This window comes from Triturus cristatus, chromosome 6 (assembly GCF_964204655.1).
Source record: "Triturus cristatus chromosome 6, aTriCri1.1, whole genome shotgun sequence".
NCBI lineage: Eukaryota > Metazoa > Chordata > Amphibia > Caudata > Salamandridae > Triturus > Triturus cristatus.
The window spans coordinates 1,914,659,995-1,914,684,853 of NC_140589.1; the positions used below are offsets into that span (position 1 = coordinate 1,914,659,995).

The 24,859-nt window shown below is 50.9% G+C and overlaps 1 protein-coding gene across 1 annotated transcript in view; it reads left to right on the forward strand.

Annotated features, from left to right (window-relative positions):
• LOC146822443 (NACHT, LRR and PYD domains-containing protein 12-like) overlaps nucleotides 1–7,279 on the forward strand; it is a 341,354-nt gene extending 334,075 nt beyond the window's left edge. The window contains exon 11 of the mRNA XM_085613551.1: nucleotides 6,572–7,279. Coding sequence (XP_085469677.1) covers nucleotides 6,572–6,650 — 79 coding nt within the window. The 3' untranslated portion in view covers nucleotides 6,651–7,279. The remainder of the gene's footprint in view (nucleotides 1–6,571) is intronic.
• The last annotated feature ends 17,580 nt before the right edge of the window (nucleotides 7,280–24,859 follow it).

The window sequence follows — 24,859 nt, forward strand, 5'->3', positions numbered from 1 at the left end:
TTCTTTATAGCGGAAGGCAAAACTCATCCGAAAATTATAATGAATAGAGTTGACCTTTATGATAATACATAGTACTTTTTGTTTATTCGATAGAGCAACCGGCAGTTCTAGTTAAAATCTTGGCTGTTGAGGATGTGAGCCTGAACCCTTTATAATTTAGATTGCCTATACCTAATCAGATGCACCGTGAATTTCACCTTAACTTCAAAATATCAACGTTTTCAGCATTGGCAATACTTTTTCAGTCGCTTGAGATTTGCTAATTGGTGAAGGCTTATTTAAATTAAAATAAGATAAAAGACAGACGGTCTCCCTACTGTGCTTTTTTGTGTTTTTCTGGGGATATCACTTGTACCTGCCTATCAGGTGTGAGGAGCAGGTGGGACATCATTTGTACCTGCCTATGAGGTGTGAGGGGCAGGTGAGACATCACTTGTACCTGCCTATGAGGTGTTAGGAGCAGGTGGGATATCACTTGTACCTGCCTATGAGGTGTGAGGAGCAGGTGGGACATCACTTGTACCTGCCTATGAGGTGTTAGGAGCAGGTGGGACATCACTTGTACGTGCCTATGAGGTGTTAGGAGCAGGTGGGACATCACTTGTACCTGCCTATGCGGTGTGAGAAGTAGGCCGGATATTGCCTGTATCCCCCTTTGAGGTGTGAGGAGCAAGTAGGATATCACTTGTACCTGCCTATGAGGTGTGTGGAGCAGGGTGGGACATCACTTGTACCTGCCTATGAGGTGTGAGGAGTATGTGGGATATCATTTGTACCTGTCTATGTGGTGTGAGGAGCAGGTGGGATATGTGATATCACTTGTACCTGCCTATGAGGTGAGGGCAGGTAGGATATCACTTGTATCTGCCTATGAGGTGTGAGGAGCAGGGTGGGAATGACCCAGTGGAGTGTCATGGTGGGGTGGTGGCTGCCCCATGCCCCAGCTATGCCAGTCTCACAATCTTATTCCCTCATTCGCAGGGAGTGGGGACCTTCCATACATTTAGCCCAATGTCTCTAATTCTTGTGGTGAGGGGGATTGGCTACTGATGATATGGGGTGGGCGGAATTTGCCTAGTTGCGCTGCGCAAATCACTGCGAAACGGTACAAAATCCCCGCGAGCACGCAGAAATTACGCGAACACGCGGAATTGCTTGTTCCGCAAGTTCGCGATGGTTTTTTCTTGTTCGCGAATGCTGTTTGCGTGCTCGGGGGAAATATCTTGTGAACACGCATTTTGAAAGCGCGAACATGCAAAAAATACCGTGAAGCCGCTGATTGTGGAATTTTTGGCAATTCTGCGTTCTCCGCGGAACGCAAAATTACCCAAATTCCACGAGCGGAACGGAATTTAACGCCCAGGCCTACTGATGTGAAATGGCCAATTGTCTGTTAGCGATCAGGACTGGTGCATATTTCAGCTCTCTGTGTCGTATCGCTGTCATGGTTACCTGTGCCCAAAGAGTTGAGTTTGGTTGGTGCAGCGGACTCACTTGTGCATTTGTAAGTGGTAGTCTGAGAGTTCTAAAGGACCTTGCCCAGGGCTCTCTCCAGGGCTAACTAACTGCACTGGTAAGCCACCTTACAACCCTGAAAGGATTGGCCTGACCTCGGCAGCACTATACCAGACCTGACCACGATAACAATTGACCCCGACCCGCCGGGTTGCGCACTGCCTTTCCTCTTCCTCTTCCTCACTCTCTCCCTCCACCGCCTTCACCGTCCCACCGATCAGAGAATCAACCAACCACTGACACACGGACCCCCACATACAGTAGGCGCACCCACCGATCAGAGAATCAGCCAACCACTGACACACGGACCCCCACATACAGTAGGCGCACCACACTGCACCCCGCCCATTTCCTATTACTTGTCCCTAGGATGGTGGCTCCCCCAGTGGAAACGTAACCCAACCTACCCCTAAGTTACTAGCCCCTCGTCCAACCTAGACAAAATGCCTTCTATCATGCCAACCTACTCCCACCCCCACACACCGAACTACCTTAAACCGCACGGCCCAAACTCCTCGATTCGTTTCCCTCAACCTCTCACCCAAAGCAAAAAAAAACTTCAAACACAAACTGATTAGACAACACCCAGAATCACTATTTGCGGACATCTATCACTGCTCCTCCAAAGGCCAAATAAAAATGGATCTCATTTTCCACACTGAAAGACCCGAAAAGTGGAACTCAATCCTCAGATCACAACTCCACATCTCCAAAACTACTAACACTCCTCATAGCTGCAAACTGACGATCTCAATCCCTAACCGCACGATGCTGAGCGGAAACATCTCTGTGACCATAAAAGCCAATGGCACTGTCCTGATCCACGCAAACAATGACAACCTTGATGCATTTGACTCACTCTTCCCCTCACTTCGGATGGCCCCCTCTCACGCACATCTCCCACACCCAACCCACCCCTTCTTCCCTGACAGCCAGACCCACCAGCTGAGCACACCCACCATTCACGCTCCCTCTATCAACAACACCAGCTCTGCACCACATGACACCACCCTCACCTCTGCCAACACGAACAAGACTCCCCTTCCCCCCTCCGACTGTCACCCCAACCCTGCTTACAACCTCCCCTAAACAACTACAATCAACCTCAACACGCTATCAAAGACTTCAAACTACCTCTCTATACCCACATGCAAAAGAACATGGAAGCCACTTCACGAACCCCACACCCCATGGCCCTGCACAAAGCCTACACGGACAGCACAAGAACAACTAGACGGCAACATAGCATCGTTAGGCCATCCCCCTCTCGGAATGACCGGAACCTGCCTACCCTCCCTCGGAAGAGAAGGGGCAAAGTCTCACCCTGCTCGAAAGCCAGCTAACAAATATAATCCAGGGCTTTAATGAAATCCTAACTAACCTCGCCACGCTCCGAAAGGCTTCCCAAGGTTCCGCGCCCCAGTTGGTTCTCACACCCCCTCTCGAATCAGATTCAGAGACCCAAAAGAACAAGTGAGGCTATGTCCTCGATTGAAGCGGCAGATCTTGCCTCCATGATGACACCCCATCTACTGCCACCCCTCACTCCAAGATTCAGTTGATCACTGGATTCAGAAAAGACCACTCCCTCCGAAACCCCCAAGACCCCCAGCCTCCCTCACTAACATCCCCATGGCCCCCCTAAGGAAGAAACCCAAAAAAGTGGCACCCTCCACCAACTGCATGCTCATAAACTGCAGATCAGCCACCAAACATGCCACAGAGCTAGCAGAATCCATCCTCACCCATGAGATAGACATAGCCTTCATCACCGAGACTTGGCAAAATGATTGCTCGCCACCAATCATGGACACTCTTGTGCCCCCAGGCTTTGCAATCATCAACAACGATCGAAAAGACCAAAGAGGTGGGGGTATAGCAATCATTCACAACAATAACATGTCCGTGATGGAAATCGACACATTTAACTATAACACATTCGAATGCTTAACTGCCAACATTAACACAACCAACAAAAAAACACTGCACTGCCATCTCCTATACCATCCTCCTGGCAACACCACCACATTCTCCGATCACTTGTCCAACCTGATTGCGCATTGTTCTCTCCGAGACGCCAACAACCTAATTCTCGGGGACCTCGACCTACACTGGAATGAACATAGCAACTCGTTAGTCCAAAACCTGAACGAGCTGCTAAACAGAAACAACCTTACCCAACACTGCTCAGATGAAACCCATAACAAAGGAGCAATCCTAGACACCATTATCACCCAATGTGACACAGTCACAATTGACCACATCCTACCCGCCGACTGGGCCGACCATCCCTGATCCTATTCCGCATCACCCAACCGATCACATATCACCCCCCCCCCCCAAAATGGACGAGAAATCTAACTCAGAACACCATGGCCGCCCTAGAGGAAAGGGTAAGCTCACTCCTTCCTATCTCCACAGATGATCTCTCCACAACAGTAGTCACCTCTCACTATAACACAACTATGACGTCATTCCTAGACCAATTAGATCTTCCTGGAATAAAAAAAAACTAGGAACATTCCATCCAGATCCTGGTTCAACACGGTCATCAACGCCGAAAGAAGACAACTAAGAGCTACAGAACGACTATGGAGGAACAACCCCACCACAAGCCTACACGATCAACTCAAAGCAGCCCGAAGGAATTACAAACAACACATCAACAATGAAAAAAATCGCCTTTTTTTGCACTGCTTTGGACAATGCAAAAAACAGGCACAAAGAACTCTTTAACATCATCAGGCAAAAACCTTCCAAGCCCTCTGCAACCTTAGTACAGGCCTCCAAAGACCTGTGCGCCAACTTCGCCAACTTCTTCAATAACAAAATCACCAAGATTGAGCTCTCACTTGACATCAAACTTAATCCCTCCTGCAAAAGCCCAGCCTCAGAGACCGAAGTCAGCACACACAAGCACTCCACGAAAACCTGGAAATCCTTCAACCCCATCCCTGAAGCTGAGATTCTCAAACTGATCTCCACCTTCAAACCCGCTTCTCACGTCTTAGATCCTTTACCCACCCAATTGACCAAAAAGGTGAAACTCTCCCTAGCCCCGTTCTGGTGCAAGATTATAAACAGCTCCCTGAGAACCAGCGTCATACCAGACTGCCTCAAAGTCAGACAAGTCAACCAGGCCTCAACACCAACGACCTGAACAACTTCAGACCCCTTTCCAATCTCCCCCTCCTATCCAAAATCCTCAAAAAGTGTGTTCTCCTACAACTGACTCTGCACATGGACAGCATCAACCTTCTAGAACCCCACCAATCGGGCTTCAGAAAAGGCTGTAGCACCGAGACCACGATCCTTAACGTAGTGGACAACATCCACAAGTCTCTAGATACTGACCAATGCTGCCTACTCATTCTCTTGGACCTATCGGCAGCCTTTGACATGGTTGACCACAGGCTACTCATCAAGGCTCTAGAAGAAAGGGTAGGTGCAGATGAAGTGGTCCTACACTGGTTCTCCTCCTTCCTACACAACAGCTCCCAAAGAATAAAAGTCAAAACCTTTACGTCCGACTTCCACCCAGTCAGCAGAGGTGTCCCCCAAGGCTCAGTGCTCTCCCCTCAACCATTCAACATATACATGGAACCCCTCACCAACCTATTAAAAAAAGTCAACATCCCCTTCCTCCTTCATGCCGATGACACCAAGATCTATCTGGAAACCTCCTCCATTGATGACATACAGAGACTAAATGACACTCTAAGAGAAGTTCAACACTGGCTATCAATAAACCACCCAAAACTCAACCAAGATAAAACAGAAATCCTCCTCATCTCCAACAAAGAAGAAAACCCTCAAATCGAAGAATGGCTAAAAGCAATTGATGCTCTCAATGGCAATCTCACTCTGGCTAACTCTATAAAATCATTAGGAATCTCCCTGGACCCAAAACTCAACATGTCCAAACACATTAAGAATTCGGCAAAGAGCGCCGTCCTCAATCTGTAGCTACTCAACAAAATAAAACCCTTCATCCCGCCCAAGGACCTGAAACAAGCCACTAAATCACTGGTGCTATCTAGACTCGACTATGGGAATGCAGTCCTCACCAGTACAGCAAAATCCGACCTAGCTCCCCTCAAACCAACTCTCAATGCAGCAGCCAGAATGGTCACCGGAGTTAAAAAATATGATCACATATCACCCGCACTCAGAGAACTAAAATGGCTCCCAGTCAAAATGCGTGCCAGTTTCAGAACCGCCTGCCTTAAGCACAAAGCCCTACACACAGGGAAACCTGACTTCCAAACTCAAGAAGGCCAGTCAGACAAGGAATCTCTGTAGTTCCAACACCCTACTACTCATCCCTTTGAAGACACGCAAAGAAAAAAACGCTACTTGATCCTTTGCTGGACCCAAAATATGGAACTCCATCCCAGCTGATATCAGTCCCTTTCTTTACAAAATTAAAAAAACTCCTAAAAGTCCTCTTCCTCAACCGTGCCTTCCGGAACCGAGAGCCAACGCCGAAGCAAACAAGCCTGCACTCTGCAGCACCCTGACACTGTGTCATTAAGACAATATGTACCCATTGAGGTTATTGCAGGACTTCCTACCTCACTGTTGCACAGCACACTAGGACTTCCAAACCAATATGTATACCTCTGCCTTATTGTGTGACTCTTGCATTCAAATTGTTGTAAAGTGCTCCAATACCCTCGGGTCTGGCCAGCGCTATATAAAACTCCTTAATAAATAAAAATATATAAAACCTCTATGCTGCCCCCCTCTTGCTTCTAGCTGGATTGTGCCCTAACCTTGGGTTCACTCAGTATGAGAAGAATGATGGGTAGTGGGCACTGACTGGCTGTTGTGAATGTTTTATGTTTGGAATGTGTATCAATTTTTATCAGCTTGTATTGTGTTTAGAGAAGGTCAAGGATGGGGGTGGAAGTGGTAGTTTAACCCTGTGGTCTCTACGGTCTCTGCTCATGAATATATACTCAGTTATATCGTAAATACTGCGCAAACTGGATTATTTGTTATCATTTATATCCACAATATTGAATCAATATCTGATCCTCTCTTGTCCCCACAGGCTTGAAAGGTCTTTAATCAATCAGTCTGTGCTCGATGAACTGAAGAGAGCCAGGCCGGAGCTAAAGATCCTTACCTAGCTCAACTGAAGAGATGTATTCTGGACGTCCATGGCGTGTCCAGAGCAGTGCCGGCGCTAGAGGTCTTGTAGTAAGAACCGGGCTTATTAGACGTTAAACGCCACTTTTGTACATGACACTGCATGTATCTGTTGTAAGTTAAACTGCCTGATTTTCTTCACATGAGAACGGTCTGTTTTTCACATCCCTAGACTTACACTGTGACCTTAGTCTGTACACTGTGTGCAGAAGCCTTCAAGGCAAAATAACAATGTATGCTGTTGATTCAGGTTGATTGGCCCATGCTCTAGACACAACACGCACACAGCTGCAATTATCTGAGACTCGAGTGCCTTTAATATTGCATTTCATGCATGATTCAGACACTTGGAGAAAACCTGTCCAACTAACCGAGCGTTGCTGATCCTCTGATGTGATCCACCTTAGCTGATCTTGGAGGTATGGGGTTCCCCGTTTAAACCCAGAGACCTTCTATTATAATAAAACTAGCTCCTAGCCAGGGGAGGGTGGTTCATAAGGTGCTATAAGACCTGTTTCCACTATCATTATAATATGATTTCTCCCTTTGTGTTTTATGGAATTGTAACAATGCTGAGTGTTTTATTTCTAATCATTTGCCTGCCTATGTTAGCCAAAATACTGCATCTTGGAGCACGTAGTTAAAATAAACATTTTAAACTTTACCATGTTTCTGATTACTCGCGTTGTGGACTTGTATGTGTATAAAAACGAAAGAGTGTTCTAGATTCCCACTATTCCTGAGAGTATCCTAAGTCGCTTGTTCTGGGTTGTCTAATCATTGGTAGCTTTGAGATGATGCGGAGAACGAATGAGACACTGATGCTAGTCAGAAAGGGGTTCTGGGTACTGAGGTGAGTTTTTTGGTACACCACAATTCACTGAGGTCCTGGTTTCCTGTGTATAGTTCTGTGCATGAGCAGAATCCCCACAACAGTCTTCTAACATGACCTGTGAGGTGGTGTATCCTGGACAAAGTCCCCTCACCATTAGTCTGAATCAACACATGTAAGGTCACTGCTGTTTCACCCTATGGTCGTAAAAAAAAACACGTACAATACTAATAAGTTATACAGGCTAAATCACTCCAGGGGTTCCGGCAAATAACTCCAGGGGTCCAGTGAATCACTCCAGGGGGTCTGGTGAATCACTCCAGGGGGTCTGGTAATTCACTTCAGGGGGTCTGGTAATTCACTCCAGGGGGTCTGATAAATCACTCCAGGGAGTCTGGTAGTTCACTCCAGGGGGTCTGGTAATTCACTCCAGGGGGTCTGGTATTTCATTCCAGGGGGTCTGGTAATTCACTCCAGGGGTCTGGCCAATCACTCCAGGGGTCTGGTAAATCACTTAAGGGGGTCTGGTAAATAGACCCCAGGGGGTCTGGTAAATCACTCCAGGGGGTCTGGTCAATCACTCCAGGGGGTCTGGTCAATCACTCCAGGGGGTCTGGTCAATCACTCCAGGGGGTCTGGTAAATCACTCCAGGGGGTCTGGTAAAAATCCCTCCAGGGGGTCTGGTAAATCACTCCAGGGAGTCTGATAAATCACTCTCTGGGGTCTGGTGAATCACTCCAGGGGGTCTGGCCAATCACTCCAGAGGGTCTGGTAAATCACTCCAGGGGGTCTGGTAAATCACCCAGGTTTGAATGATCCTTACTAAACACATATTGATTTCTTTCAAAACACTGACTGTCAAGTGAGTGAGTGCAACATTTAAATAAGTCACATTATGGGCTGCCCGTCTCAGAGAACTAAAGCATCAGAAGGGTGAGCCGGGACCAGCTCTTAACCCTTTGTGTGCGACGGTGGGCGTGTGCGGAGGACGGCCGGGGGCCGTCCAAACCACGCCCACTCATAAATCACCCGCACCGCGGCGGAATTTGCGCCGCGGTCAACCGGTTAAACAGGGTGCAACTTATAGCAAAGAACAAAACGCCTCAGAGAAGGAGCCAAACACACTCTGCAGCCGAGTATGCACCCAGGCAGCTGGTAACAGGACGAGCATAGATTCTACGCAGATTCATGGATCAAACTTCAACTATCCAACGACTTTGGAACCATCAGGAGCCCCAGGAGTGAGCACGAGGCACAGAGAATCTGTTTAAATGTGGAAGTTAGTAGGTTTGCAACATCCGGGTATAATAACGAGTAAAGTGAGAGGGTGAGGCGAAAATTATCATGGAATAATGCCCTCTGAGAGCCCAAACCAAGGTCTGGGCTGAGAACAAAACACTGGATGCAATGAGAGGAACAGGGCTATCATTTGTGCAAAAGAACAGTCAAAGGGCTGAGTGGGGCGCCTTATAGGATAATATCTGGGATTTATTATCAACTGCAGTTACCTCCGCACACCAAGGAGCTGATAAAGCCAGTCGCACAGACAAACTGATCTGCAATGGAAAAAAGGCAATACAGAAAAAAAAACTAAGAGCACTTATAAAACTGAACAATTCATAAGAGAGCATGAGAGCAGTAAAGCAGGAATATAAAAATAAAATAATAAAAATTAAGTGACGGTCAGGTACCTGGTTGGTTAGGCCTTCAATCACAAATAAAAACAGGCACTCATCACAAATTTTAGTCCTTAATATTGACAGGCCTACTGCAACATTAGAGCAGAGCAGAGCATCACATCTTATGCATTAAACGCAAAGCGTTAATGTAAGTGTTATATGGAAAAAGCCGGCCCCCACAACTGCTTGTTCGAGTAGTATAGACTCCGAGCTCAACATTACGGGTGGTGGAGGATTCTGCTCAGCTGGCGGAGTTTTGGGCACTCCGTGATATGCATGGAATGTAGAGTTCCGGCCAAACTACACCAACCGCCACATGGCGGAGTTTTTTCTCATGCCCTGCTCACCAACTGTACATTGGCGAGCGCAGGTGAGAATTGGCGTCCCCTAGCGCGATTTTATGGCGCTAGGAGGGCACCCAGTGATGTTTTTCCCAAAGCAGGCAGTCGCAACCGTAGGAAATCTACTCAAGCGACAGCAAAACCAACTTGAGAAGCGACGCCCTCAGATGTGCTGCGTGATTGCTGGTCACGCTGATTATTGAGTGCAGAACAAGCTCCCAGTGCTAAAAATCAGCGCGAGCAGTGCGATGTGCCGATTTCCGCCACGTCTCGGAACTCTTCAGAATCTCATGAAGTTTTCATGTAACTCCATGGGTTGCTCCCACCTCTACCATCTGTACGTCGAAAGCGGTAGAGCTCTTGACCCCTTGAGTGCCCATGACGAGATGGTCTCGTCATGGGCCGCGGTTGCGCTGTGCCCATGACGAGACTATCTCGTCATGAGCCCAGTCCGCTAATGAAACGCCCGGCACAGGGCGTGGAAAGGGCGGGGCACACAAGGGGTTAATAGGAAATAGTCAAAAATACTGGGCCGCTGGGATGAATGGTACACCAATATCAGTCATGAAAACAGGCATAATAAACTGGAGTAACCTTTTGTCATTATTAACTAAGCAATCCATTTTTCTCTTTGTTAATCATAGAAAAACAAAAATGATGCCATTTGGAATCCCAAAGTCCAGATTTAAGTGGAATGTCAACAGGGCCAGCTTTATCGCTTGCGGCGCCTGGTGCGACAATGTTTGTTGGCCCCCCCCCCATGAGCACCCCCGGATTCCCTCACTACCACCCTTTAACAGTGCCCCCAAGGCTCCATAACCGCTCTCTCATGCATTTCTTTTGTTTTATAGCGCCACTCCCACCAGTGTAGGGTGTCAGAGCACTTTACATCACACACATTACACAGAGACAATCAATCATACATTTGTAAATCAGTGTATAGGAAATGCTACATAAGTCAGAGGACTACAGGGTGTAAGAGTCACAAGTCATCCATACTGGAGGCAGTACATTCTAGGAGTGCTTGGTCTGAAGAAGCAGAAAATAAGAATTTAAAACGTAGCACCATGGTTGGGGGTTGGCTTTACTAATGAAAATTGATTTCTACCCAAGTGAACCTTTTTGCAACATTAGGATGATGAAAGACTTGGAGAAAAAACCACAACGCTCTAATCTATACCTTGCAGTTGGTATGCAGCTCTTGGATGACAGTTAATAGCTCACTGTTCTAGATTAGGACTGAAACTTATAAACTGCAAGTGACAATAGGATCTCTCTGACAGAAGCAGCAACGCACTGACATATTTACATTATACGCACTTTGTGATCTGCATGGTTCACCTGCTTTGCAGCAGGCATTTTAACCTCCTGTGCTACTTTATGATGAGTCTCTCCAGTAGGTCCATTAATCACCTGAGTTATCTTGACATTTTCATGGTTGCCTGAAAATTGCGGGAGGCCAGGAACCAGGCAGCAGGTGCTTTTAAAACCATATTGTACTTAAAAACACGGCGCCTCCCCAAAGTCAGCGCCCGGTGCGGCGGCACCGATATCCCCGCCCTACAGCCGGCCCTGCATGTTGAGGTAGTCATTGAGCAAAATACAGAATACACTTATGTTGGGGTTTCCTGCGAACAAAAATTGACCCGGTAATCACACTTAAACTAGATTAAAAATTGAGTGTCTGCGACAGGTAGAGCCATTGCACATTTTGCGCATCTGTATGGGGGGCTCTGTGCCCCGCCTTTACGGTTTTAACTATGAGAATATGTTTTTGCCTTCTTATACAAAGGCATCATTTTTAAGAAACAAAAGATGGAGTTGTTAAACTCCTTGTTTATTAATATTAAACAGCAATTCTTTAAATTACGATCTTGGACGCCGCACTGCTGGATTAGATTAGAATTAGGATTAAAGCAGCTAGCTACTTTAAATGATATTAATCTGGTTAATCATTTATGTAATGTAGAGAATGCACCATCATCTTGTTTAAAGGTCTTTATTAGAGAAGACTTGGGAGAAAACCGGAGTACAAGCGTGGTAGTCACAGAACCTAAATTGTAATTGATATTAGGAAATGTCTAATTATGTACAATAAAGTAACTAGCGGCAATCCCAAAGTTAACCAAGAAAATGCTAATAAACAGGACCATGAAATAGATTTACGCGGCGGTAGCACAGTATAAGAACCCGCACTAGACTCATGAATCCCTCAAAGACAAGCCAAATGTATCTTGACCCCAACCTAAGCTAATGGGTAAAAAAAGGTTTTTCCACGCTTCAGGCTCCCATGCGTCCCACTGCTGCAGTCCGAGGGATGGTGGAATAAGTCTGACCATCAAATGACTCGATGCTGCTCTTATAACGCTTATTCTGAAACAATTGGGCAAATCCTATGCTTGTGTCCCATCAACAAGACTTAAAAATAAGTACCTGAACCCACCTGTTAAGGAAGCGGGCATTAGTACACTCAGAGGCAAGTGATCACTGGTTTGCACTGGTTGCACGAGCAGGGTTTCAATCAAGTCCATCTCGCTAATGGCGCTGCATCTGAAGAATTTCAAGAGTCAATCGAAATAATGAATTCTATGATTTTAGGGTTTAATAATGTACTCGGGTATTTTAAATCGCCGACCTTAGTGATTTGTAGAAGTTGTTTAATGGCGCACTAAAAATAATCTATCTCATTGAATGTGGTTTTATTAATGAATTATTTTCTGGACTCTCACATGAAAGTTCAATATCGTGTCGATCAAATACTAACATTGTACGGGGTATTTTAATAAAGAAAATGGGAAATTATTTGTAATGGATCTCAAGGAATATTAATGAATTTATTTGTGCAATTTCTGAGTATTATTAGTAGAGGGGATTCAGGGCTGTTTATATGATTTGCTTTGATTTATAACATACATTTTGCAATAAAGATTTCCCTACCTGCGACTTCGACTTATTGCAAGCGTTCTTTCCATCACTTTTTGTGTCTTTTACTCCGAGCATGATGCTAAACTGATTGCCTCCAACAACATCTCAGAGAACACCTCAACGTCCGAGATGGCATCTAGAGGGTATTGAAATCGTGGAGAGGGGGCACTGCATGGTCGTGCAACTCCTGGGAAAACACCCCGTCTCTGAGATTGGCATCATGTGGGGATTGAGATCTTGGGGACACAGCCTGGCTCCCCAAGCTCTCAGTGAACACCCCAGTGTCTCAGATTGAGATCTTGGTTGGAAGGATAAGATCTTGGCGGGGGAGCACAGTCTGGCTACTAAAGATCTCAGAGCTCACAATGTCTGAGAATTCATGAACAGAGCGATGTTGACCAACTGTCCTTGTGTCTGAGTAAGATCTCCCTGAGGCTGATGGACCTCTTCTTACAACTGTCTTGACAATTCTGGGACCTTCAAGTGAACTCAAGTTCTCACTGGAAGCCAATGTGAAAAGGCCAAAGCAGGAGAAGGCGTCTCTCCAAACCTCTACTTCTACATTTACCCGAAGCCTCGCTTGTGTTCCCATCACAAGCTGGAGATGGGACAGGCTGGAGATTTGTTATAACTAGGACTTGCACTAATCCATCCATCTTTGAAAGAATGATGACCGAAATCAGGGCCAACATGGCTTGAGCGTCAGGAAGAGGAAAGATGTTTTTGGCCAGCTTTGTACTAAGTGCTTCCTGATTTATTATTGGCCACAAGAACTTGAGTCTCTAAATGCCTCTCCAGAGAACCACACGACCAAACACACTGGCTGTGGGTGCAGAAAGAATGAGCTTGAAGATGCATACCACAAATGCACAACCACCAAGAACCTAGTCACCAAAGTGTGACAAACACAAAGTGTGACAAACACAACCTCACATAACCAGCTTTGTCAAACTGCTGCTGGGCAGTGTGGGAAGAACATTAAGGGGCATATTTTCAAAGATATGGTGCAGTTCTGTATTCTCCTAACACTGGCGCACTTGTGGTTGTCTAGCGCCAAGGGCTCCTTTGCGTCATTGCACAAGGGTGGCTGCATTGTGGTCAGGATAGTTTTTTGTACAGAAAGGAATACTTTCCTGCTCAAAAACTATCCTTTGAAGCTATTCCCTCTGCATGTGCGCTGCAGAAAGAGTCAATAACGAGGAGAAATAAATATAATTCTCCTTGTTTCTCCAGCCTCAGGTAGACGCGGTCTTGCAGTCAAGGCAGGGGGCCCTCACTTGTGGAAGAGGACCCACAGTTGAGGTGGGGGGCTCGCACTTGTTAAAGAGGACCCACAGTTGAGGTGGGGGGCTCGCACTTGTGGAAGATGACCCGCAGTTGAGGTGGGGAGCTCGCACTTGTGGAAGAGGACCCGCACTTGGGGTGGGGGGCTCGCACTTGTGGAAGAGGACCCACAGTTGAGGTGGGGGGATCGCACTTGTTGAAGAGGACCCACAGTTGAGGTGGGGGGCTCCAACCTGTGGAAGAGGACCCGCACTTGGGGTGGGGGGCTCGCACTTGTGGAAGATGACCCGCAGTTGAGGTGGGGAGCTCGCACTTGTGGAAGAGGACCCGCAGTTGGGGTGGGGGCTCACACTTTTGGAAGATGACCCGCAGTTGAGGTGGGGAGCTCGCACTTGTGGAAGAGGACCCACGGTTGGGGTGGGGGGCTCGCACTTGTGGAAGATGACTCGCAGTTGAGGTGGGGGCACGCACTTGTGGAAGAGGACCTGCAGTTGAGGTGGGGGGCTCACACTTGTGGAAGAGGACCCACAGTTGAGGTGGGGGGCTCGCACTTGTGGAAGAGGACCCACAGTTAAGGCGGGCCCGTACTTGTTGCAGAGGCCCCGCAGTTGTGGTGGGGGGCCTGCACCTGTGACCGAGCTCCCACAGTCAAGGCGGGGGGCCCGCAATTGTGGCAGAGGGCCCACAGTCATGGTGGGGGGCCCGCACTTGTGGCAGAGGTCCCACAATTGAGGCGTGGGACCTGCACTCATCGCAGGACCTTCGCAACGAGTAACTTTAACAGTGAGGAGGTCCTGCCTCAAGTATGAGCCCTCTGCCCTGACTGCGGGGCCTCCACCAGATGTATATGCTCCCTACCACGACAACGGGGCCTCCACCACAAGTACAGGGGTCATTTGTGAATCATGCCCTTATAGTGCTTTATGCTGTATGTACCCGCCGCATCATGAGCCACATTGCACTAAGGGTAGTACTGTAAAGAGTCTCATTACACAGGTTTGTACACACCTATAGCGTTTTATATTATGTGCACCAATCACATGAAGAGCTGCTTTGCACTAAGGATAGTACTGTAAACAGCCTCTTTTCTTTGGATTGTACACACTTATGCTTTAGATTCCATTTGTGCTTCTCCCTTAAATTGAGTGTTGTGTTCACTGTGATCTCATGAATGAATGTGGGGTGTAGGGGTTTTGAAGCCCAGTGGTGTATTGGAGTTACCAGTCTCCCTCTCAGCTCACCCAAAAGCCTCTGCCAGTGTCTCCCTGTCCGCTCACCCAAAAGCCTCTGCCAGTGTCTCCCTGTCAGTACTCCCAACAGCCCCGACCAATGTCTCACCATCTGCGCACTCAAGGGTCTCCTCCACTGTTTCCCTGTCTAATCCTTCACTGTGTCACTGACCACTTGCCAAAGAACCTCCTCTACTGTCTTCTTGACCCCTCGCCCAGGACCTCAATCACTGTCTGCCCTTCTGTTTGCCCAAGGGCCTCTGCCACTATCTATCTTTCCATTCACCCAGGGACTTACTCCACTGTCTCCCTAGCTAACACACAACCTGTCCACTCACCCAAGGACCTCTGCCACTGACTCCCTGTCCGCTTGCACAAGGGCCTCTGCCACTGTCTCCCTGTCCGCTACCCCAAGGGCCCCCTCTGTTTCGGTTTCCGATCTGCCAAGGGTCTCCTCCACTGTCTCCGCGTCTGCTCGCACAAGGGCCTCTGTCCCCCTGTCTGCTCCGCCAAGGGCCTCTGCCACTCTTTCCCTGGCCAGTCACCCAGGAGCCTCCTTTACTGTGTCCATGACTGCTTGCCCAAGGGTCTCCACCAATGTCTTCTTGACCTCTCCCCCAAGAACCTCAACCACTGTCTCCCTGTACACTCGCTCAAGGGCCTCCACCACTGTCCATCTGTCTGCTTGCCCAAGGGCCTCCACTATTGTCTCCCTGTCTGCTTGCCCAAGGGCCTTCTCCACTGTCTCTATGTCAGCCCACCCAAGGCCTTCACCACTGTGTCCCTTTCCGCTCACCCAAGGACCTCCTCCACTGTCTCTGTGTTAGCCCACCAAACCACCTCCACCACTGTCTCCCTGTCTGCTAGCCCAGCAACCGCTTCCACTGGCCCCGTGCCTGCCCACCCAACATCGCCCACCACCGTTTTCCTGTCCACTTACCCAAGGGCCTCCTGCACTGTGCCCCTAACTGCTTGCTCGAGGACCTCCTCAACTGTCTTCATGAGCTCTCACCCAAGGGCCTCGACCTTGCCCTGACTTCTCCCCATGGCCCTTAACCACTGTCGCCCTTACCTCTTTCACAAGGGCCTCAACTACTGTCTTGCGGTCCACTTACCCAAGGGCTTCTGTCAGTGTTTCCCTGTCTGTTCACCCAAGTGCCTCCAAAACTGGAATAGGAATCTTGACACCTAGCTTTCCACTCGCCTATGGCCTCCAGTTCCTGCTTGTTTCCAGACTGATCCAGTAATACTGCAGCTGCCCAGGTTATCCCGCTTGGTTTTTCCCAACTTGGTTTTCCCACTCACCGTTCTTTCCTCCAACAGAAGCCCTGCCCACCCCAGGACCTACTTAATGCAGGCTGCAGCGCGACTGAGCAGCGAGCACACCAAAGGCAAGCCCGTCTGTGCCTGTCCATGGCTGGACTGCACCCACCCAGCACCAGAACCCCAGGCCCTCCTGCCCCTCCAAAGATACACCATTTCCGAGCTCTATACTGTCATGTCTTTTAGGATAGTCCTGTCATGTATACCCCATTTTACACACATTGTCCCATCCACACAACAATAACGATTCTAAACAGGTGACCTTTTACCTAATAGCTTGCTCCTGTCTCTTCCAAACCCGGTTTTCGGTATTGTATCATAATCCCTGTACCTGACGTACATAAACATGTCCTCAGGCACAGTATAATTATTCCGTATAAGGGTCACCACTTTTTTCACCCTTGGCCAACAGCCAGCTGTGCTTGATTGCATTTGTTTGGAAAAACATTCATGATTGTTTTCAAAACATATAGATTCTAGAAGAATCCCTGGAGTGACCACTCTAGTATAAAAGACCCTCACTCCCCCCTACAAATCATAGGAGAATTCCTTCCAAGCTGACACGGGGTCCTGCATGCAGAATCTTCGACATGCAGTGGTCTGACATCCCTTGCGAGGTGTCATTCTCGAAGCAGAGACGAGGTCCTTCATTGCAAACCGTCAGGTGAGGGGACTAGTTCTTCCCTAGGGGTTTCTTGGCTGCCCATACATACATATACGCACATACATGCTACACATACAGATCTAGGCTAGGTACATTTAGGCAAATTACTTAGGGCGCACATTTTAGGAATATGCAAGTGCTCCTGTTTTTATCTGAACTGTTAATGTTCATCTTATTAGCACTATGGTAGAAATGTATCTACTATTTACTATATTGGCACTTGTAATCTCTTGCGTATGCTTCTGTCTCCTGATTTTCACAGCACATATGTTTTACACAAGGCTGATGCTGGATCAATAAATACTTATTGAAACATCCTAATCGCCATCCTGTGTATTTTCTGAGAGTAAGCAAGCACAAGTAATTGAGCGAAATGTACCGTACTGTTTTCCACGATCCCTGAGGAATCATGGTTGTCATGTTTAGTGGTTGCCAGAGACTACCTATGCCACTGTAAGGGTGGTAGTTGCACTATAGAGCTAGCTGGTCTAATGGCTGACATATCCTGTGGGGGTGTCTGGAAGCAGTTGGGACACTAATCCCTCAGTTTAGGTCATTCAAAAACAGCGCAGGTCCTGGTGATTCCTAGGAACTACACGACAACACCCTTGACCTCAGATGCAGCAACAAACACTGCCACCACGCCGACCCATGCTCCATGGTAGGACCTTTCACCTGCACCCACTGCGACTAAACCTGCCACTGCACTCACCCCAGCCCACCTTGAATTCACCACAGACACGCTCACTATGCTAGCATTCTGCTTAATTATGGGCCCTCATCGTCATCCTTGCACTGGGGATCATCTTCTTCTCTGAGACCTGGCTCAACCCCACATCCAACCCTGACATTGCCACAGCGATTCCTGACAGATATAAAATCACTTACCAGAACTGCACCAACAAGCTTGGAGGAGGAACAGCCATCATCCAAAAAGAGACCATACAATGTACCACCGACAACACCACCACCCCCATGGAATATCTCACTTTCAAGCTCCACACAGATGACATGACAATCATCGGAGGCACCTTCACATACCGACCCCCAGGCCCGCGCTCCAGCTTCTGCAACATATCGCAGACTTCATTGCGCCCCCAGCCTTAGACTCCAAGGGCTACATCATCCTCGGCATCCTAAACTTCCACATCGAGGATCCCATAAAAAGAAACCTTGCATACTTCCTCGAAATGAAGAGCAGCCTTGGATTGACCCAGATCATTCACAACCCTACACACACCTCAGGACACACGCTGGACTCAATCTTCACCTTCAGTAGTAGCATCAAATACAGCCATGTCACAGAACTCACATGGACCCATAACTCCAACATCTACTTCAGCATCTCCAGCCCTGTACCACCACCCCCAAGATAACAAACGCCACCAACCAGAGAACAAAATCTCAGAGACCAGCTGAAAGAAAGACCTCAGGACCTCCAACCCTGCTACTGCCACCAACCTCGAACAGGGAGTGAAAAACTTCAGCGCCTGAATCACCAATTGCGCAGACAGAATCATTCTTATCAAGCGCAACATCCAGAGAAAATCCTCCAAAAAGGCCAGCTGATACACCCAAAAACTCAGAACAGCTAAACGAGACAGCAAACAGTTGGAGAGGATATGGTGCACCAGCACGGACCGCACCGCAGGGCAGCCTTCAAGACCTCTGTCAACCCCTATCACTGCTTGCTAAGGGCAACAAAGAAGACAGCCCTTGCTGCATGCATCGCAACCAGCGCCTACAACGCCAAGGAACTTTTCAACACTGTTAAGGAATTCTTCAACCTGGCTGCCAGCGAAAACCGCATCGCACCCTCACAGGAGCTGTGCAACAACCTCGCCCACTTCTCCCATGACAAGATCGGAACCGTTTACAGAAACATCAAACTCCAACCCACACCTACGGACTTCCTTGACAGATACATCACCACTGTAACTGACACAAGGCACACACTGACCATCTGGAACATCCTTTCCATCCAGGACACCACCTTCACCATGAAATCCATTCACTCTGGAGCTCCCACAGACCCATACCTGCACCACATCTTCAACCTCGGAAACCAAAGGATCGGTCAGGAACTCACCACACTACTCACCATCTCTTTCATCGCCACAACATTTCCCTATGCCTGAAACATGCCAAAGTCAGACCACTACTCAAAAAGCACTCTCCTGACGTCAAAAGACTCAACAACTACCGGCCAATCTTCCTGCTCCCATTCCCAGCGAAGGTACTGGAAAAAATCATCAACAATCAACTCATGACACACCTGGAGTGGAACCAGCTGCTCGATGCATCTAAATCTGGCTTCTGCAGCAATCACAGCATCAAACCCGCCCTGATCACAGCCACCAATCAATCAATCAGTGTGTATAAAGTGCAACTCCTCACCCATAAGGGTCTTAAGGCGCTGGGGTGGGATGGGGGGGAACTGCTGGTCCGTCTAAGGCGCTATGGTTCAGTCAAAGAGCCAGGTCTTGAGGTCCTTCAAAACCCTCCTTGACTGAGGAGAAAGAGCAGTTTTGATCCTCCTCGACCTCTTGACATCCTTTGACACTATATCCCACCACACACTGATTGAAAGATTCCACCACATCAGCATCCAAGGGGACGCGTGCAGATGGATCACCTACTTTCTCACTGGAAGAACCCAGAGGATTCACCTCCCACCTTTCACCTCTGAACCCAAGGAAATCATCACCTGATGTGTCCTCCAGGGCTCACGTCTCAGCCCCATGCTCTCATACGCAAATATGACTGTTGGAAGGCGTTCCCCGGGGAGGCTGCGGAATGTGTTCCTGACCACCCTGAGGCCCACCTTTCCCAGAGTTAGGCCGAGCAAGAGCAGGGAGGCCCTTCCTGGAAGGGTCTCGCACCTAGGATCGCACACGCTACGCTTCTCTCTTCTGCGGATAGAGGGACACCACACAGTAATTCGTTGTAAGACAATAGACTTTTATCGGTAGTTGTCAGGGATCTTTATGATCCGGAAGGCAGGTGCAGAATTGATGCCACAAGCGGCAGCGATCTCGTGATGAGGGAAAAGGGGTAGCGGGACAGTCTTTGAATCAGTGTCTCTGCGAGGTATCCGGCGCACAGCTCTCAATCCTCGAGCTGAGGGGATGTTGCTTCTCTCGGCAATCTCTGCCGTTTCTCTTGGAGGAGCGGGCCGCGAGTCACTCAGCAGGCACCGGAGGTTCGTAGTTCGGGGAGCCGCGACGACGTCAGCAGGGCTCAGATGGTTCAGAGTTCGGGGAGCCGCGACAGCGTCAGCAGGGCTCAGATGGTTCAGAGTTCGGGGAGCCGCGACAGCGTCAGCAGGGCTCAGATGGTTCAGAGTTCGGGGAGCCGCGACAGCGTCAGCAGGGCTCAGATGGTTCAGAGTTCGGGGAGCGTTCTTCTGTTCGGGGAGCGATCGAGCCGCGACCAAGTCCGCAGGCTCTCGTCAGTCCAGGTCTTCTCTGCCTCTCCTCCCTTCAGCACCCCTTGTTATACTCCCCCTCCTCTTTGAAGTCCGGGGTCCTCGCGGAGAGGGGTCTGATACCTGGGGGGCGGTGTGTCGGGGTTTCCTGTCGCTCGGCCCCTTGATCTGTTCAGGTGGGTCTGGGAGGGACTCCAGACACCCAGCAGGCGAGGCGCCCGCTCACCGGGGGCCTAGTGGTCGATCGAAACCTCCCTCGGGGGAGAGACCAGAGGTGTGACAGGGTCGGCGCCTCTCGGTCTGGTTTGGGGGGGGGGGTTTCGTTCTCCCTCGGCCGGGCATGCGCGTTGGGGATCTGGTCGGCCCTCGGGATGTTGGTCCACGGAAGCCGGGAGGCCGTGCCCACGAGGTTCGGTGTGGTTGTAGTGTAACTTGCTGGTTGGGAGGGCCCATGCCACGAGGCCTGTCTCACACGTGCCCCCCACAGCTGAAAGGCGGGGAGAACTACCCATCCACTTGGGACTTCTCCTCGCTGAAGCGGAAGAATCGGGACAGGCCGTCCGCGTTGGAGTGGTCAGTCCCGGGGCGATGTTCCACAGTGAAATCCATCCCCTGGAGAGAGATGGACCAGCGTAGCAGCTTGGGGTTTTCCCCTCGCATCTGCATCAACCACCGCAGGGGTCGATGATCTGTTTGTACTCGGAAGTGTGTTCCGAACAGGTAGGGCCGTAGCTTTTTGAGGGACCAGACTACTGTGAACGTCTCTCGTTCAATTGTGCTCCACCGCTGTTCCCGGGGCAGTAACCTTCGGCTGATGAAGGCTATGGGCTGATCTATGCCTTTGTCGTCGTACTGTGAGAGGACTCCCCCGATGCCGTGTTCCGAGGCGTCCGTCTGGACCACAAACTCCTGGGCGTAGTCGGGTGCTTTGAGCACTGGGGCCGCGCACATTGCGGCCTTTAGGGTGTCGAACGCCTTCTGGCAGGAGGGAGTCCAGTGTATTTTCTCGGGGTGTTTTTTGGAGGTTAGTTCTGTGAGAGGGCCTGCGATGCTGCCATAGTTTTTAATAAACCTTCGGTAGTAGCCAGTGAGGCCCAGGAAGGCCCGGACTTCCGTTTGGGTTGCAGGGGGTTCCCAGGACAAGATGGCGTCGATCTTCGGCTGGAGGGGGGCGACCTGCCCACTCCCCACCTGGTGCCCCAGATAGGTTACGGAGCCGGGCCCAATTTGACATTTGCTAGCTTTGACGGTGAGGCCGGCTCGGCGCAGAGCCAGCAGGACTTGACGGAGGTGCTGGAGGTGCTCGGTCCATTGGGAGCTGAAGACCGCTATGTCGTCGAGGTATGCTGCGCTGAACCCCTCTAGTCCGGACAGGACCCTGTTCACCAGCCGCTGGAAGGTGGCCGGGGCATTTTTCATTCCGAACGGCATCACCCTAAAGCGGTAGTGCCCATCGAGGGTGGAGAAGGCGGAGCGCTCCTTGGCTCCCTCGGTGAGGGCAATCTGCCAGTAACCACTGGTCAGGTCGAAGGTGCTGAGGTAGCGGGCGGCCCCAAGGCGGTCAATGAGTTCGTCGGCACGGGGGATAGGGTGGGCGTCTGCTCGGGTGACCGCATTGAGGCCTCAGTAGTCCACGCAAAACCTCAGCTCGGGGGCAACACCCGGGGTAGTCGCTTTCGGAACCAGGACTACCGGGCTGGCCATGGGGCTGTCGGAGGGTTCAATCACCCCGAGGTCTAACATCTTTGCCACCTCGGTCTGGATGCAGGTCCGGACCCGATCAGGGACCCGGTAGGCCCGATGTCTCACTGGCGGGCTGTCTCCGGTGTCCACGTCGTGGACACACCAGCTGGTGACCCCGGGGGTCAGGGAGAAGAGATCCGCGAACTGCCCTAGAAGCTGGCGGCAGTCGTCGGTCTGTTGGGCTGTGAGGGCGGTCGACAGTCTCACTCCCTCCACGGATCCATCGGTTTCCTTCGCCCCAAGGGGGTCTGGAAGGGGCTCGGTGTCTTCTTCGGCCCCATCGTCGGTGGCCAGGAGTAGACTTAATTCGGTCCGTACAAAGTGGGGCTTGAGGCGGTTCACGTGGAGAACCCGGAGGGGGTTCCGCGGGGACTGCACATCGATGAGATATGTGACTTGGCTCTTCCGCTCGACCACCTTGAAGGGCCCAGTCCATTTATCTTGGAGAGCGCAGGGTCTCACCGGGGCCATGACCCAGACTTGTTGGCCCGGCTGAAACTCGACCAACGTAGCATTCTGGTCATACCAGCGCTTCATTTCTTCTTGACTGGCCTCGAGGTTTGCTTCTGCGAGTTCCCTGAATTTTCGGGTCTGGTTGCGGAGCGCCAAGATGTATCGGAACACGTCCGGAGGGGTCCCCCGGGGGGTTGTTTCCCACCCCTCCTTGACCAGGCTCAGGGGTCCTCGGACGGGGTGTCCATATAATAGTTTGAATGGGCTGAACCCCAGGGATTTTTGGGGAACCTCCCGGTGGGCGAACAGGAGACATGGGAGGAGTACGTCCCACCTCCGGCGTAGGGGTTCCTCGAGGCCCATGATCATTCCTTTCAGCGTTTTGTTAAAGCGCTCGACTAGTCCGTTTCCTTGGGGGTGGTACGGGGTGGTGAATTTGTACGATACTCCGCACTGCTGCCAGAGGGATTTCATATAACGGGAGATAAAGTTCGTACCCCGGTCACTCACGACTTCGCGGGGGAACCCCATGCGGGAGAAGATCCCCATCAAGGCCCGGCCCACCACGGGGGCCGTCACGGTGCGGAGAGGGATGGCCTCGGGGTAACGGGTGGCATGATCCACTAGGACGAGGATGAACCGGTGGCCCTGGGCTGTCTTGGGGTCCAGCGGTCCCACAATGTCGATTCCTACCCGCTCAAAAGGGGTACTGACGACGGGGAAGGGCTGTAGCGGAGCCTTGCGCTTGCCCCCACTCTTTCCGCTGGCCTGGCACGTGGGGCAGGATTTGCAGTGGGCCTCCACATTTGCTCGCATCTTGGGCCAATAGAAGTGGGTGACGAGCCGTTGGTAGGTCTTATCTTGGCCTAAGTGTCCGGCCAGGGGTACATCATGGGCCAGGCCCAGGAGAAGACTTCGGAAGCATAGGGGTACCACTAGTACCCGGGCCGATCCCAACTCGGCCGACTTCTGTTCGCTGTACAGGAGGCCGTCCTCCCAGTATACCCAGTGGGTGCCAGTCTGGTCGCCTGCTGCTTGGGCCTCGGCCTGTTGTCGGGGTCCGATGAGGGACGGGCAGGTGGATTGTTCTTGGCAGAATTCTTCACGGGAGGGGCCCCCTTCGCAGGGCCACTGGGCCAGTTCTGGCAGGTCCTCGAGGTGAGTCAGGGCTTCGGGGTCGGAAGGCACTAACCCTTCGTCGGGCGTGGTCGGTTCGTCCAGAAGGGGGTCGTTGGCCTCTGGTGGTGTATTCTGGATCTCGGGGGTGGTGGCGGTGTCTAGCGGCATGGGCTCTTCCCCCTCGGAGGGAGGTGCCCGGAGAGTCATTGAGCGAGTGGTGGCGCATACCCACTCGGGGAGGCCCATCATCTCGAGGTGAGCTCTTCGTTCCACTTGTCCCCACGGGGAGTTCTCAAGGTCATTGCCCAGGAGGCAGTCCACGGGCTGGGAGGTTCGGACCGCCACCTTTAACTTGCCGGTGACTCCCCCCCATTCGAAGGGGACTAGGGCCATCCGACAGAGGCTCTCGGAATTGTCTGAGGAGATGACGGGGCAAAAGGCGCCAGGCAGGATCTGATCCTCGGAGATCAGGTGACAATGAACCGCCGTGACACTCGCCCCGTGTCCCGGAGGCCCTCGATGCGATGACCGTTGACCGTCACCTGCTGTCGGTACTTCTTCGTGTTGGCGGGCAGGGACGTTCCGGGGACCATCTCTCGATCCCCTAGGGAGACCAAGGCCATGGCGGCTGGTTCCCATTCTTCGGAGTCTTCTATCTCTTCCCCCAGGGCTACGGAGGCCATCTGTCGAGTCGGCGGGGTTGTTGTGGTGGACCGCTGGTACAGGGGACACTGGGGGTCGCTGGCATAGTGTCCGGTCTGTTGGCAGCGGAAGCAGGTGATCCTCACTCGGGACCCCGGCCTCCCTGGTGGCCCGGTGCTGGCCGGAGGTGGAGCTGGAAAGGGCGGAGATTGTCCTCTGGGAGGGCTGAGCGGGGATCCCCCCGGAAGCTCCCTTTGCCGGCCTTGATTCCCTCCGCCCCTCTGGCGGGGGGGTCCCTGACTGTGGCGACCGTAGTCCCCCACGGGGCCCCGAGAGGCCCGGGTGTTCACCCATCGGTCAGCCTCGATGGCCAGTTTTCGAGGGTCTGTGAGTTTGCTGTCCAGGAGATGCAGGCGCAGCTCTACGAAGCAATTCGCGGACAAGTGTTCCCATGCGATTAGGTCGAACAGCTCCTCGAAGGTGGAGACCTTGCTGCCCTTGATCCATCCGTCCAAGGCCCGGCTGTAG